The sequence below is a fragment of the Marmota marmota genome, unplaced genomic scaffold (genome assembly GCF_001458135.2).
Source record: "Marmota marmota marmota unplaced genomic scaffold, marMar, whole genome shotgun sequence".
NCBI lineage: Eukaryota > Metazoa > Chordata > Mammalia > Rodentia > Sciuridae > Marmota > Marmota marmota.
Window position 1 is genome coordinate 3,666,478 of NW_025999927.1, and position 16,641 is coordinate 3,683,118.

The window sequence follows — 16,641 nt, forward strand, 5'->3', positions numbered from 1 at the left end:
TCCTTAGTCCCTTTGAGACCTCTTTTTCAGAACCCCAGCCCTCTCTACTCCTAGCATGTTGAAACTGGCTGTCCCTGTCATAGGCTGAACCCATCCTAACCAGAGACCTTTGCTCTTATCATTCCTCTGTTCTTGCTGTGCTTCTTCAAGGTATTGTTTCCCCAGTTGCTCCAGGTCTCTGCTCAAATGCCCTCTTATAAGAGGTGGTGGTCTTCCCTGCACAGTATATAAACTACCATCCTTGCCTTCCCATGTGCCCTGTTTCGTCTTGAACACACCGTGAAGACACATGCTTATCACCTGACTCTCCCCCCACCCAGATGTTTCTTTGCCCACTGCTGTCCTCCTGGCCCTCAGTAATTACTTGTAAGGTAGATGAGCGAACCGAGTAATGGTTACCCATGTCAGAATCTAGGGTAAGGTCCAGCTCTTTCAGCTGGTAGTCCTTTCCCTCACTGGACTTCTTGGAGCCAGGGCTCTCTTAGGGCATAGTGACCATCTCTGGTTAGCAATCATGCTTGCCCGTCAGCTCTGGTGCTTGCTCAGAGCTACTTGTCCTGCTAGCTTACTCTTCTCTGAATCCCGGTACCAGTGACAGTGGGTGTCACTATTTCCAGGGTACTAGAGACCCTCTGAATTCCCAAATCATTCTTGATACTTTTGAACTTGTGTTCAAACTAACCCCTGCCCCCCCCCCCCCCCAGCCTCCAGATGATGCCATGTGTTTGGAGATTCCTGTGGGTCACAGTAACACGGATATAGGAGGATGCAGGAGAACTGTGAGAATGGTGAAGCCTACAGCTACAATGCAGTTCTGAGGGCCAGGCCTCGGGTTCAGCTTGGTGCTTAATGAATCAGTTACCATCTCTGTCGTTTCCCCCTCTTTTTTGTTGGATAATAGTTTAATTATGATACTTGGTTCTTATTCATAAGATTGTAGATGTTTATTTCAAGTATATGACAATGAGCTTTTTAGTTTTGAATTGACAATGGATAATTTAAAAGGTTGAAAAGCATTATGCTGTGTTCACACATAAAAAAATTTCAAGTAGAACAGTGAGTATAAGGTGAAAAGTTAAAGAGCCTGTGCTCCAGAATAAAGAGGTAAATATTTTTATGTCTTCCATGAGTCTTTTGAAACTATTGTTTCTTAACATGTGCTTTTAGATATTACAAGAGTAGATGTGTCAAAAAACCTGTTGTCATCATGGGATGAAGTGATTCGTATTGCTGATCAACTCAAAAACCTGGTGGTTCTTGATCTCAGGTATGAACTCCTAGTTACCTTATTGTTGAGAACCATAAAACTCCTGTGTCCTTCGCCCTCTTAGTATTTCTGGGAATAAGATGGTAAGGCTGCTACCCAGTAGATATTATTAGGTTGTGGACAAATTTGGGCTTATTTAAATTCCCTAAAATTAAATTATTCTTTAAGGGCACATTGATTAGTATAGTCTTTTAGAGGGTCCAATAAGGTGATTCATTAATAAGAAATGTGTTTGACTCTTTATTGAGAGGGGGAGTGAGATAGGTTAACATTAAAATGGAAGATCTTCAGATGTCTTGTAAGTATGACAATGAAATGTGGAACATTGAGGGAGGTGATATTTAGCTGGGGAGGAGAAGATAGGTGATATTATTAAAAGTGCTTTTTCATACGGATGTTTTTAGTGTTATTAGGAATAGTGATTTCATTGGGATACTGTTTAATTCAGTTTTGTTAAAAAGTTTTCATTATTTTATAACTATTAATGTCACAATTTTGTAGTCCTTTCTGAATAGTTTATAATTTTTAATCTCAGAACCTAACTTTCCAAGGATTCAGCCAGGCCTCCTCTTTTATTCCTTTCTGTTTGTTTGATTTTGCAGTGCTAGGGGTCAAACCCCAGGGCCTTGCACATGATAGAGACATGCTCAACCAGTGAGCTACATTCTCAGCTCTTTTTGTTTTGAGACAGTTTCTAAGTTTCAAGGCTGGCCCCAAACTTGCAATCATAGGATTACAAACTTCCCAAGTCTCTGGGATTATGGGCATGTGACATCATACCCTGTTCTTCACTTTTCATTCTCTTTTTGGGGAGGGGGAGCTGCTGGGGATTGAACCCAGGGACACTTAACCACTGAGCCCCAGCTCAGGGTCTCACTGAGTTCCTTAGGGCCTGCTCAGTTGCTGAGGCTGACTTTCGTGATCCTCCTGCCTCAGCCTCCCAATTTACTGGGATTACAGGTGTAATCCACTCTTGACTGAACTAAGATCTGAAAGTGACTGTCGAGGCCGACTACTTTCCAAGATGAGACTTTGTCTTCAGAGAAAGATGTGAAAGGGCAGCAGTTTATCTTATCCATCCTAATAGCACAGGGGCAGACTCCATGTTTAGAGAAGCAGAATTCTAGTTCATGTTCTAGCATGAGATCAGTAACACTTTTGATAACATGATTGCCCTTTGCAACATCCAGAGACTCATCCTGTGAGTCTGGAATCTCACCTTAGAGATGCCTGCACCTCAGGCTTCTAGGCACCTGCAGCCTCACACCTATGCCTAACCCTGTGGAAACACTTTTGCACATTAGCTACTAAAAAGTTGTATGTGGTAAATATTAAGATTAGGTAGCGGTGGCTCACTCACTGTTTTTTTTTTTTTTTTTTTTAATATTTATTTTTTAGTTATCGGCGGACACAACATCTTTGTATGTGGTGCTGAGGATCGAACCCGGGCCACACGCATGCCAGGCGAGCGCGCCACCGCGTGAGCCACATCCCCAGCCCCCATCACTCACTGTTTTTAATAGCATTTAATTTGGGGTTGAAACAAACCAAACCTCTCAGGTTAAATCCCAGATCATTGCTATCTTCATTGGTTCAGTTGTACAAGCAATAAAGTACACCATATCTTCTCTTTCTACACAGTGAAAACAAGCTGCAGTTTCCCTCTGGCTCACCAGTGCTAACTGGAACGTTTTCTACATTGAAGGTATTAGTTCTCAATCAAACAGGAATTACGTGGGCTGAGGTAATTATGTTTCTTTGGTTTATTACATAGTAATAAGCAGTTGGAAATGTTTGCTTTATAGGGAATTAAAGCACAAATGTGGCTTTAATTATCCAAGTAATGGGATTCTTTATACTGCATAACAGGAGTTAGAAAATCAGAATTTTATATTTAGGAATCCATGTTCTTCCTTGGTCCTTCTCCCTCAGCCTATTTGGATTCGCTCTGGCTGGTGGCCTGATAAACACTGGGACTCCATAGTAATATACAATAAATATGTGCTGAGCTTGCTTGCTTTCTTTCTTTCTGAGAGAGAGAGAGAGAGAATTTTAATATTTATTCTTTAGTTTTTGGCGGACACAACATCTTTGTTTTGTATGTGGTGCTGAGGATTGAACCCGGGCTGCACGCATGCCAGGCGAGCGCGCTACCACTTGAGCTACATCCCCAGCCCAACTTTCTTTTCTTTTTTGATATGGGGTTTGAGATAGAGGTCTCACGAGCAGAGACCTCATGATTTCCAGCTCCTCACACCACTGCTCCTCATAGACAGCCAGACTCAGAAGTGGACTCTGGGGTCCTTGGCACAGCAGCATTTGGCACTCGCATCTGGTACCGTCTTCAGTCATGGTTTCTCTGCTTCCACACCCAAAATATTCTACCATCAAAGCAAGCACAGAAATGCTCAGCTGTGTCCTTTGTCTATAGAGTGCCACAGAGGTGGCTCAGTGGGGTCCCATCACCCTTGACCTGGCCCCAACCCTGCACTCCACTCCCACACTCCTTCTTGGGATAAGATAGATATCGACCAGGTATAGGACCAGGTATAGATTTAGCCTCGGGACAGGAAGGATGCTTAGAAATGTTGAGACACATTGTCTGAGTGGTGCATCCTTTACACACCAGACTGACATCTGGAACTGAGGAAGGGTGCTCAGCACCACTGTGCGCCTTAGGCTAATCAGACTCTGGTAGATGGTGCTTAGTCACCATCTCCAGCTCCACTTTCTGAGCACCTTTCCTAAGCCAGCTACTGATGCCCACCAGCTGGGTTCAAAATGCTCCAGCATGTTACAGTGCAGCCCATCAACATTTTAATTTGCTACCCCACCCGGACCACATGCAGCTGGTGAGAAGTGTTTGAGGCAGTGTTTCTAAAACAGCAACTGCATGGAATTGCTGTGGAACTGTGGCAGTGAGCCTACGGGAAGTAGTACCAGCAGAGGCCATTTAGCCCTGAACAGATTTCCCTTCCAGGTGCTGCAGTGTGCCCCCGGGTGGCCAGTCCTTGAGGAGCTATATCTGGACTACAACAACATCTTCATTTCCGAAAGGTATTAGGTGGCTCTAACTCAGCCTGCGCCATTTAGTCACCCTGAGCGAGATGGTTAGGAGGATTTATGGATAAGAATTTGAAACAAACTGGCCTTGAGCCTCTGGGACTCAGCCTACTCTGCTGTACCTTATCCTCACCTTCAATAAATCTGTTTTGCCTTAAAATTTTTTTTTTATTAAATACTGATTATTTATTGCCTTCACCAATTAGAAAGTCAGTTGAATTGAGGGAAACTCATGAGGGCGACACCCTGAATTAAATACTTATACTTTTGCATAAATATGTTCAGCTTGCTGTTTCTCAATAGCAGTTCTATAGGATATGCTGGGCACTTTCTCCCATTTCTTTGCTAAGGTTTAAATAATAGATTTATTTATTTATGTTGGTGATACTGGAGACAGCCAAATGCAACTACCACTGAGCTACATCCCAAGACCTTCCTATTTTTTATTTTGAGACAGTGTCTAAATTTCGCAGGCTGGCCCAAACTTGCTATTCTCCTGCTTAAGCCTCCTGAGTTGCTGAGATTACAATCATGTGATGTTGTTCCCTGCTGAATAGTGAATGTTTTTTTTGTTTTTTTGTACCAGGGATTGAACTTAAGGGCAGTTGATTACTGAGCCATATCCCCAGCCCAATTTTGTATTTTATTTAGAGACAGGGTCTCACTGAGTTGCTCAGCACCTTGCTAAATTGCTGAGGCTGGCTTTGAACTCATGATCCTCTTGCCTCTGCCCCCTGAGTAGCTGGGATTACAGGTTACCACGCCTAGCCTTTTTTAAAATATATATATATATTATTAATATATTTTTAATGTATTTCTTTTTTATTGTAGATCCACATATACCTTTATTTATTTATTTATTTTTATGTGGTGCTGAGGATCAAACCCAATGCCTCACATGTGCTAGGCAAGTGCTCTACCGCTGAACTACAATCCCAGCCCCCAAAAGTGTGTTCTTTTAAATAAATATGTATTGTTGCCTCTCCTTATCAACACACTCAGTCTCGAGTTTTCAGTTGTATCTATTTCTTTTTTTTTTTAAGAGAGAATTTTTTAATATTTATTTTTTAGTTTTCAGTGGACACAACGTCTTATGTGGTGGTGAGGATCGAACCCAGCGCCCCGCGCATGCCAGGCGAGCGCATTACCGCTTGAGCCACATCCCCAGCCCTGTGTCTATTTCTTTCTTTCTTTTTTTTTTTTTTGGTACCAGGGATTGAACTCAGGGTATCAGTTTTTGTCTTTTTCAATGAAATTGACACAGGTACATTAAAATAGGTTGGAAATCATAATCTAAAGCTTATTATTAATAATTTTGTCAGTAATTTAATAAATATTCTTACTAATCATTCATCTATTATTTTCCTCAAAAGAGTACAATTCTAAAAATGTAAATGTTTATCTCAAAGTTACTGTAAGTGGCAAATTTGTTATTTATTTTTTAGGTGTTTTATAAATGGGATGTTTAGATATAATGGGTTAAATTGCTCATTATTACATCATTAAATTGTGTGGAATAAACACATGTGGGAAAATTTTCGACAAATTTGGATTCAAATTAGTAAGATTTTATTGTACAGAATGGTTTTATTATACAGCTAAATGCAGCTGTTTTTCTGCATTTATAAGAAATAATTTACAGAATTTACCTGTCCTCATAATCCAGTTTCCTCTCTGATAAAAACTTGCAGATATGTGGCACAGTGTCACAAGCAGGATGCTGATATTGATTTGGCCAGGATTATTTGAATCACACCATGAGGGTCTCCCAGGTTCCCTTTTCATGGTCATACCCACTTGTTTCCATCCCAGTGGTCCCTAATACCAAATGCAGGTATTCTAAGGCCACATGCTCATGGCAGCAACACATGCTGAAAAGATGGTGTTTTCCATACAGGCCCAGTAATGTTCTACAGACGCTCAAGCTGTTAGACCTTTCCTCTAACCCATTAATTGATGAAAACCAGCTGTTCCTGATAGCCTATCTGCCCAGGTAATTTGATCCTAAAATGGCTATTACAGTAGGCCTAGTAAATTTTTACAGAATGAATTTTCATATGCTATTACCTTTCTCAATAGAAATATGATAGTGATAAGATTCTTAAATTGAGCTATTTCCTGTAGGAAGTTTTCATTTTAATTCATTTGGAGAATTTACTTGTGAACCACATACAATGTGGATCATGTACTAGATAATTTGAAGAATGGATAATTTGACCTTGGTGATATAATACTGAGGCTGCACTTTGTTAAACTTAGGGAATTGAGACTATTTCTTAGACCCTTTTAGCAAGAGAGACAGCAGTAGGGACACAGAATGACAGAGGCCTGTAGAATCACTAGGCTACAGCATTAAGAGTCCTTCTGCATGCCTTTAATTGGATTTCTGAGCATTTTACATGGAATGAAAACCCAGGGTAGAGAAAAGAATTTATAAACCTAGACTGGTTGATAGCCCATAGCATTTATATTGTTCTGTGTAGTCAACTTTAACATTTATAATTTCAGATTAGAACAGCTAATCCTTTCTGACACTGGAATTTCTTCTATACATTTTCCGGATGCTGGAATTGGTATGAGATTAGTAAAGCCGCCCTCCCTGCCCCCCATCTGTTGTATGTTACTGGGGGTTTAACCCAAAGGCACTCTACAACTGAGCTACACCCCCAGCCCTTTTTTAAGATTATAATTTGAGACAGCATCTTGCTATAGCTACCAAGGCTGGCCTTGAACTTTCGATTCTCCTGCCTTAGCCTCCTGATAAGATGGGATTATAGGCATGGTCCACTACACCTGGCCTCCTTTCCCCTGTTCTTTAGCCATTTCTTTTCACTTCTACCATGTGACTTAATTCTCCTTTTTTGTAGGGTGCAAAACATCCATGTTCCCGTCCCTGCAGTACCTTGTAGTAAATGACAATCGGATATCACAAGTAAGGGCTGCGTCACAGTGCGCCCAGCGCATTATCGCCTATTCCCACTCTTGTGGAGTTCCTAGGTTCCTTCTTCTATTGAAAACCTTTTAAATCAAAAGAGAAATAACTCCTCAGAGTGAAACTCCTCATGCAAAGTAAAAAATATTCAGAGTGAGCTTGGTGTAGCATGTCCGGGCAGGCTGCCAGGGTTTCAGGTGGCACAGTCATGGAAAAGTGTGGTCTTCCTAATGGGGTGTTCTGTGCGTGAAGCTTCTCTGCCTCATGTTAGAACGGAGACTTCTGCTTTTCTGTTGTTAGTTCACGAAATCTGAAAAAGTAGTCTGAAACATTGCTTTTATTTCCTCTTGTTGGGTTTCAGTGGTCATTCATCAATGAGCTAAATAAATTACAGAGCTTGCGTGCTCTGTCCTGTGTAAGGAACCCCCTGACTGAAGGAAGCAAGGAAGCACAGACCACTCGACAGCTCATTATTGCCAAAATTGGTCAGCTGAAGACCCTGAACAAATGTGAGGTGAGCAGTGGTATCATGACAGGATTCTGTTTTTGAGATGTGTCTTGCTATGCTGCCTAGGCTGGGCTCAAGTGCTGCTGCCTCAGCCTCAGCTGAGACAATAATGCACAGCCAAGCCTGGCTTTAGATATTTTTTAGACTAGAAGGTAAATTACCAAAAACTGTAAAAAGAAATTATATTTGGATATTGTAAAAGGGTATGAAATGTAACTTTCCTTCAAAGGGTGGTAGGTTGCTTTTGTCCATTTTAGTAATAATGGTTCTTTTCTGACTCCTCAGGAAAGAGGATTACACTTAGTTTAGTGCCAGAAATATCTGTCGCTCTACTGCCCTTGCTGATTTATTTTCATTTTAGCAGACGCAAAGGAGCACACTCCAAAGAGTACTGGGCACTTCCTCCTGTTTCTTTGGAAGAGTTAGGTAGAACAAAGACAAAAGCACAGAACATGTCTCTTCTCCTTGTCAGCCGCTTCTCCCCATAGAAGTGGGAAGGCCAGGCCTGGCCACACTGTGCCATTCCCCAGAGAGGGAACCCCAGGCATCCAGCATCAGCTAGCCTGTGGGCAATGTTCTCATGAAGAAAAAGATAAAACTGGAAATCTTTTTGAACAAACTCTTGAGTTCTGTCAATGTCATCCCTCTAAATTTGATTATGCTGTGCTTGGGCAGTGGAGGAAGGGCAAGGTACAAAACACAAGTGACTGTTTTCATAGACTTGTTTTTATTTCACATCAACATAGATTCTTCCAGAGGAACGGCGAGGAGCTGAGCTTGATTACCGAAAAGCTTTTGGAAATGAGTGGAAAAAGGCTGGTGGACATCAGGATCCAGAGAAAAACAGACCAAATGAAGAATTTCTTGCAGCCCATCCTAGATACCAGCTCCTATGCCACAGTATGTCCACATGACCTGCTGGTCTTTCTCAGGGCAGCACAGGCAGTTCAGTGTGTTTTTGTTTTTCTCCTTCTCTTGGAGTTATAGGTACTTTCCTGGGGCCACTTCAGCAAGTTGAGAGCAGACAGAGGTAAATCAGTGTCACAGTGTCTCTTGGCAGGAGGAGCTGGGAGATTCTGAGGTTCCTGAAGGGGGAGAGTTGCATTTGAGGAAGGCAAAGCAGTCCTTAATGTAAGTCATCTCATCTTTGCCTGTGCCCTCTAGATGGTCAATTTCATGAGTGGTTACCACTCTCCACTCCAGGCGGGGGTGGGAAGCATTCCAATTCATCTCATAGGACCTGGGTTATTTTTTTCCCCCCACTAAAATTTTTTTTTGTGGTTGTAGATAGACAGCATGGCTTTATTTTGTTTCATTTTTATGTGGTACTAAGGATCGAACCCTGAGCCTCACACATGTTAGGCGAGTGCTATGCCACTGAGCTACAGCCCCAGCCCAAGGACTTGTATTTTTTATCACCCTGGGGTAATTCTAACTTATGCAGAAGTTCACACCACCTGGTTTCTCCTCAGCTCTTCTGTCCCCAGGCTTGCTCATGTTCCGAGTTTGGCATTTGATGTGTGGTCCCTTAAATTCTTCAGCCTGGCTTCTCAGGCTTTCAAGCTTAAGAATTTGTGAGTCTTTGTCCCTGATGTACTTTTAATTTTTTTAAAACTTCATTATTATTCCACATTTCACTTTTATGTGAATTTCCTTTTTATATATTTTCAAATTCAAGATGAAGCTCACTGCATAAATGCTTCAGGCTGGAACCTTATCTGAGAGGAAGAAAACCTGCCTATGGGGAGTGCTTTCAAATTACTCCATTAGCTGGCCCAATTTCCTGGCCACTCTCAATCACTTGGGTGAGGAAGGAAAGGTTCTAAAACAGATGGCAGCTATGTTGACTATTTCATTGCTCAGAATGCCAAGAGAGAAAAGCAGATCTCTGGGGTGTGTAGAGGAATTCCCTCATCTGTTGGCCCAGAGCAGGAGAGAAGTACAGTAGTTACCCCTATCTGCAGTTGCAAATTATTTTTTTTGGGGGGGGGGGGTACTAGGGATTAAACCTAGGACACTTAACCACTGAGCTTCATCCCTAGCCCCTTTATATTTTATTAGAGATGGGTTCTCGCTAAGTTGCTTAGAACCTTTCTAAGTTTCTGAGGCTGGCTTTGAACTCTTGGTCCTCCTGGCTCAGCCTCCTGAGTCACTGACATTACAGGCATGTGCCACTGTTCCCAGCTTGCAGTTGCAACTTTCATTAGAAAAAAAGATAACAAATAAAAAATTCTTAGTTCTAAATTGCATACCATTCTGAGGAACGTGATGAACTCCCTATCTTGTCCCCCCAGGACAGGTATACGTTTGACCAGAGCATCCACACTGTATATGCTGCCCACCTTAGAGTCGCTCAACTATGTCCTTGTAGACTTGTTGCAGTGTCACAGTGCTTGTGTTTAAGTAATCCTTATTTTACTTGAAAAGACCCCCAAAGCACAAAAGCAGTGGTGCTTACAATTTGGATAAGCCACAGACAAGCTATAAAATGCTCCATTTAAGTGTAAAGGTAAAAGTAAAATATTTTGAAAGAAAGGGCACATTTACATAATTTTATTAGTTTATTGTTATAATTGCTAGCTATTATTGGTCTACTGTGCCTAACTTTATCATAGATGTGTATATTCCAGATATAAGGCTTGGCATTATTTGCAGTGCCAGGCACTCACTGAGGTCCTGAAACGTCCCCCACAAACTAGGGGTCTGCTGTACGGCATTTTCAGGCAGAAGAGCTGGTCTGCAGTGCGGGCACTGGGTACCCAGTCTGTCCTTATACCATGTTAACACTTGAAGGTGTCCTGTGACTTGTGTCCCAAATAGTACCAGGTTTTTCCCAGACCTTACAGAAAGGAAACATTTTCCAAAGTTGAAACTGTGTGTCCACTTGAAGTGTTTGAAAGCAGGTTAACTCATAGTTGGAGCCAGGACCCTGTGGGTCCTGAGGAACAGTGATGTGATGTACACTGGAGGCTTCTGCCTTGGGAGGTGTGCATCCAATCTCCTAAAAATCAGAGCGGCTGAATAAAAGCAAACTGTTCAGGTTAGCACACTGTGGTTGCTAGGCTTATCCTGGGGAAGGAAAGGGGTCCATTGACATGCACCTCTCATCATTTGTCCCTCTTGATTTCTTCTAAAACAGAATATGGTGCACCTGAGGACGGAGAACTCAAAGTACAACAACCATTTATGCTGAAAAACCAACTACTGAGTAAGAATCCCAAATTCACAACACAGCTTTATATTCTAGGCTGAAGGGATAGCAAAGGCCTGATAGGGATGTGCATTTCTTTTAGGAAGAACTGAGTGAAATGCCTTGAGCTTTAAAGGAATTCTCTGTACCGAAATTCCTTGGGGTGTGGTGTCCTGCTGGGATGGAACCCAAGGCCTTGCACATGCTCGGCAAGCCTCCACTGCTGAGCTACACCCAGCCCCCTACATTCTAACCTTCAATGTTTCTACAGTTCCCGGGCTTTAAACTCATTAATAGTGTTATAAAGGTGGGAGGGATTTGGAAATCATTGATTTTTCTTTACACTTGAAAATCCAGCTCAGTTGTCAGGAAAGGAATGCTGAAGCAAAAGGCAAAGCAGTGGATGGCCAGTGCTCCAGCTGTTTTGTAGTCACCAGGAATTCATGGAAATGTTAACAGGAAAAAAAAATTTAACATCATTTAGATAGATTTCTTTATCAGGACTGACACAAGTTAGTGTCCTAAACAGCTCTATTTGGCAGTGATATTAACTTGTAGGTTTTATTACTGGGATTGAAGTTAGGGCCTCGCACAGTCTAAGCACAGTTGTATCAATGAGCTCTACCCCAACCCTGCATGCACAATTTAAATCAGTACTGTAGTAGACATCAATGTAGTCCTTCCTTCTTTCCTTAAAGCACTGAAGATAAAATATCCAAACCAACTTGAACAGAAGGTCTTAGAGAAGCAACTGCCAGGTAAGATGAATGAAACCATCTTTGCCTTCCTTGCACTTGTGAATCACTGGAGTGGGGATGGGTTGGCTCTTGTATATAGACCAGTGATTGAAACCTTTAATTCAATTCATATCTAGAATTATGGACCTCAGGATTTAAAGGTTTTCATTAGTCTTTTGTATTCTAAAATATAATCAGCTGTGCTAATGTCACTCCTCTAGCCCCCCAAAATTCAGATCTCCCATACCTTTTGAAGTATTGGGGATTCTACCCAGGGATACATACTACCACTACATCCCTTTTTGTTTTTAGGTATACTCTATCTTATACTCTTAAGTTGCACAGGCTAGCCTGGACCTTGGGATCTTTCTGCCTCAGCCTCCCAACTCCCTGGAATCACAAGCCTGGCTCGCGTCTCCCATAACTTTATCAGCTTATCTGGAAAAGTTTTTTTGTTTTTAATTGGGAGCCTTTGCTTGTGATATTTATGGCCTAAGGGGTTGACTGGCTTAGCCTCTTAGAAATTCCTCAGGCCCATTGAGCTTAGTTCTGATCATCATTCTGGAGGCTCTTGTCCAAAGAGAAAAGGAGACATGTCCTAGTGAGGCACTGGCACATTTGTGACTTTATTCTGCTCCCATTCTGCCCACTGATCAGGACTCCACAGAAAACATTCACTGGAATGGTTTCCTTTGGGGGAAAAAAATGACTTTGGAACTTTTAAAAAACATATGGCCAGGAGCTGGGGTTGTAGCTCAGCAGTAGAGCGCTCATTTAGCACATGCAAGGCACTGGGTTCAATCCTCAGCACCACATAAAAATAAATAAAATAAAGGTATTGTGTGAAACTACAACTAAAACATGTTAATAAAAAAAATTATGGCCAGCCACAGTGGTTCACACTTGTAATTCCAGTAACTTGGAAGGCTGAAGGTGGAGGACCACAAGTTCAAGGCCAGCCTTGGCAATTTTTGAGACTGTGTCTCAAAATAAAGGACTAGGGATGTAGTTCCTTGGTGAAGCACCCCCTAGGTTCAGTCCTCAGTAAGTAACACATACAGAAAATAAAAATGGGCTAGAGGTATAGCATTCTTGGGTTTAGTCCCAAGAACTGAATTAGTTTTAGAAAAATACTTTTATGTCAACAAATTAGATCAATAAATTAAACTTTCACTCAAAAGACAAATAATTGTTTAGTATACCATGATAATAGTAAACTAAATTCCCAAGATTCCCAAGATTAACTTGATTCATAGCTAAACATTAGCTAAATGTTAAAATACCAAGAGGTTAAATCTGGAGCAGTCAAAACTTGAAGGAGGAATGAAATGCAGATCAGTTTATAGGATTTCCGTAAACTAAATTCACATGTCTGCCCCAGGGCAGTAACTGCACATTAGCAAGCTTACCATGGCATTGCTTATGGTACGCATGGGTGGTATTTAAGAAGTACATTTATGATCGATAACTGTTCATTTAGTGTTAATCTACCACTGTTTCTCCATTTTAAGTATTTGCTAGCAATCCAATTTCTAGTCCTAGAGTGTATAATTTTGCTACTATTAAAATGAATTAAAATTAGTAGTGATTCCCTTTCATATTCAGTTTCCAAAGGTAAATGCTACATGGGTACAAAATAACAAAAGAGCCAGAACTCTGTCAGTTTTACTAGCTTTGGATGTCTTTCCTTTTTCTTTCCCACAAATATGGAAATGTTATCACTAAGGAATACTGATACTCAAGAATGCTGCCTTCAGTCAAAGGCTGCAGTCTGGGAATGTGTGCTAACACGGTTCTTTTGCACTGTACACCTGTTCTGGAAACACCTGCCATGTCCATGCACTGTTTCTTTTAATCCTTGGATGAACCAGCAGAGGTTAGAATTACCATAGAAATTATGTGTGATGATTACTGCTTCAGACTTCAGAATCTGAGTCCTGTGTTCTATAAACTCAGCAGTAAACCAGATTACAGGGTTCTTAACTGTAATTTTTTTGCCACATGGTACAACTAATGACTAATGTAGATAAATTCATGCTACTTTTTAAAGGGTATTTAACAAAACAAAGTAATATTGGCTGGTATGAAAAATTCGTATACCCTTTTTATTAAGTTATGTGGTAATTGCTATAAAAACGGAATACATACATGCTCTGTATAGGCTTTCTAATGGTCTACCTTGTACCACTTGTAAATGGTAAAGATAAAAACAACGTAAAGTTTGATGGCAGGGGCAGGCGGGGCAGGGCATAGTTGAATAAACTCAAAACAAACATACTATCATGTGAAGTCAAGGAAAGCTAACCAGGCCTAGCTCTGTGCTGCTTGCCGTGCCTGCCACTGGATACATGTGGCTAAGCAAGTTTAAATTCACTAATTTCTGTCAGGTGCTCCATAGCCACGTGTGCTTACTGTATTAGGTAATGCAGGTCTAGAGGAATTGGCAAGTAAAGATACAAAAACTCAGGTACCCCCATGAGAACACAAGAAGCCTTTAACAGGCTTGGTCAGAGAGAAAGAAAAAGAAGTAACTATTTTCATATTTTCTAAATAAGACAATCACATTAGAAATGATAGTTATTTACATACAGGTTGCCACTTTCCTACACAGTGCAGGTAGGCAAACCTCTTAGAACCTTTGTTGCTGGCATTGATTAGGAATGTGTTATTTCCCCATAGTGTGCAGGAATCAGTTCCTCACCACCCTCCGACAGTGAAAGCCAATTCACCCAAATCTTTTGAAAGGTCTAATTAATAATTACAATTTACTCTTAAGTGTGAATATGATAAAGTTTTCAAATACCTACCAAGTAGCTGTATCCAGTACACAAATAAGAAAAGGCCAGTTTTTATTCTAAAATAAAGATCACATTTATTATCACAAGTTGCATAAAAACACACAGCTTTTACAAAAATGATTGATAGAAAAATACTCATTTGACTATGTCGTGATATTTGTGGGAACACCACACTATTGCTGTACCTCCAGCTAAAGCTTCAAAGAAACTGGTTTTCATAATTAAATCTCTACTATTTACCACAACCCATCTTTGGAAAGAAGTTCATACCATGTTCTGAACAGACCAAAGCATTTGCTCAGTTAAATTACATTCCAGGCCTGGTGGTTGCTTGTGTGTGTAACATGGGACACATTTTTGATAATCACAGGATAGCTATGCTGGACCTTGTCCATCTCAGTCTATACCCTCCCTTCCCAGAGGAGGATGAGCTATCTCCTCAGGGCACCTGAGCCCACTCCAAGCTTCTTTCAGTAAGTAACTCAGAAGAAGTAATTACAAAGACTTACAAAGAAAACCATTATTTCACCTGTCTTTTCCTCTGAGCTGAGAATCTAATTTCTGGTTTATCAGATTAAGGAATAATACCTACTGAAATGGCACGAAAACTGTTAGGGGCACCTGGGTCAAACACTGACTTCACTTCCACGAGTTTCCCAAAGTGACTCAAGTAAGTGGTAGAAAGACACAAGTCTACCTCTACTTATTTTCCTGAGTGAATTGATACCTGACAGGGACAGCTATCATTGCAGCTTGGTCTCATTATGTGACCTGGTTTTACAGGTAGCTGTCCTTTGAGACATCTTCCTTTTCTTTGATAGGCTCCATGACCATTCAAAAGGTGAAGGCATTCCTGTCACGTCTTCTCAAAGTTCCTGTGTCAGAACTTCTGCTGTCCTATGAAAGTCCCAAGGTAAGCCACCCCCAATAGACAGTCAAGCTCAATTCTCCACAGTAAGACATGATTAAACTGTCTAACATGGTCCAGTTCTGAGCAGGGAGCACATATTTATTAGACTTTGAGTAACCTGTGGCATGGAGGTCATCTTTTGTCAGGTCTGTCTTACCCCCTACCTTTGTTCTAATTTTAGATGCCGGGCAGAGAAATTGAACTAGGAAATGACCTACAGTCATTACAGTTTTATTCTGTGGAAAATGGAGATTGTCTACTAGTGAGATGGTAACAATCAGCTTTAAAAATTTAGTGACTTGACTGTTCATCGTGACTGGGGTTCGCTGGGAAGAAATGATTTGCTGGAACAGTTCTACTGTCAAATGAGGTTTTACAGCTTGCTCAAAGTATAACAAAGGATGTACTTTTCACCAGGAAGAGACCATTTGTAGGCTTGTATATAATAGCAGTAATAAAGGCTTTGACTACTCATGATCTTCTGATCTTACTTCATATGTATTTTTATAGCTCCTCACTATTGATTATTAAATAGAAACTAGCTAGTCTAATAACATCTGAATATAGTTAATGTCTGTCATAGACTAGTTTTAATGAAATTCTCTACTGATACTATTTTAAAAGGTTACCGAAATGATTTGGTTACGTGGGGAAGTGTCCCTTAAATTCAGGGAGGCACATCCTTTACTATCATATGCCTGCTATTTTTTCTTCTCAGGTATACTATCTTGAGAGTCCTTAACAAGGCAATCCACAGGCTTTTCTCCATAGTTATACCTAAACTTAGCATAGTATTCGCAGGTTCCCAGCTCTGACCAACTTAACCAGGGGTCAATGATGAAAGCAAAATCCTCCCTATGACACAAAAACCCTAAGAAGTATATTCATAAAAATGTGTTTTAACAGGAGTACTACATTTATCTTCAGGATTTATCTTAAATGACCAAAAAAAAAAAAAAAGCATTAACAAAAAACCATGGATATTAGTCTAAGTAAATGAACATATTTAAGCCAGGTCCATGACTGAGAATTATATCAGTTCCTTTCCAAGGTCAAACTGCCCATTTCATTCAAGAGCCACAAAATCTGACATTATTTCCAGAAACCCAAAACTTTGGTATAAGTGATCACTGCTCATGTAAGTAAGCACACAGTATTTGTGAGTTTTTTGGCGTGTGTTGTCTAATCAAGCCATACAGACCTATGCAATCCAGGCAGAAATTCAAACTCAGATGA

At 40.8% G+C, this 16,641-nt stretch overlaps 1 protein-coding gene across 4 annotated transcripts in view; it reads left to right on the plus strand.

Moving 5' to 3' along the window:
• Tbce (tubulin folding cofactor E) overlaps positions 1–15,882 on the plus strand; it is a 47,776-nt gene extending 31,894 nt beyond the window's left edge. Inside the window, exons 6-17 of one of the 4 annotated variants that reach the window (XM_048800388.1) lie at positions 1,168–1,267; positions 2,909–2,972; positions 4,248–4,324; positions 6,228–6,323; positions 6,839–6,903; positions 7,198–7,262; positions 7,624–7,776; positions 8,517–8,670; positions 10,910–10,978; positions 11,638–11,718; positions 15,317–15,408; positions 15,587–15,882. In XM_048800388.1, the coding sequence (XP_048656345.1) occupies positions 1,168–1,267; positions 2,909–2,972; positions 4,248–4,324; positions 6,228–6,323; positions 6,839–6,903; positions 7,198–7,262; positions 7,624–7,776; positions 8,517–8,670; positions 10,910–10,978; positions 11,638–11,718; positions 15,317–15,408; positions 15,587–15,679 (1,109 nt within the window). In that variant the 3' untranslated portion in view covers positions 15,680–15,882. Of the gene's footprint in view, positions 1–1,167; positions 1,268–2,908; positions 3,012–4,247; positions 4,325–6,227; positions 6,324–6,838; positions 6,904–7,197; positions 7,263–7,623; positions 7,777–8,516; positions 8,671–10,909; positions 10,979–11,637; positions 11,719–15,316; positions 15,409–15,586 lie in introns of all 4 variants that reach the window. The other 3 variants (XM_048800387.1, XM_015504340.2, XM_048800389.1) reach the window with 3 other exon arrangements.
• The last annotated feature ends 759 nt before the right edge of the window (positions 15,883–16,641 follow it).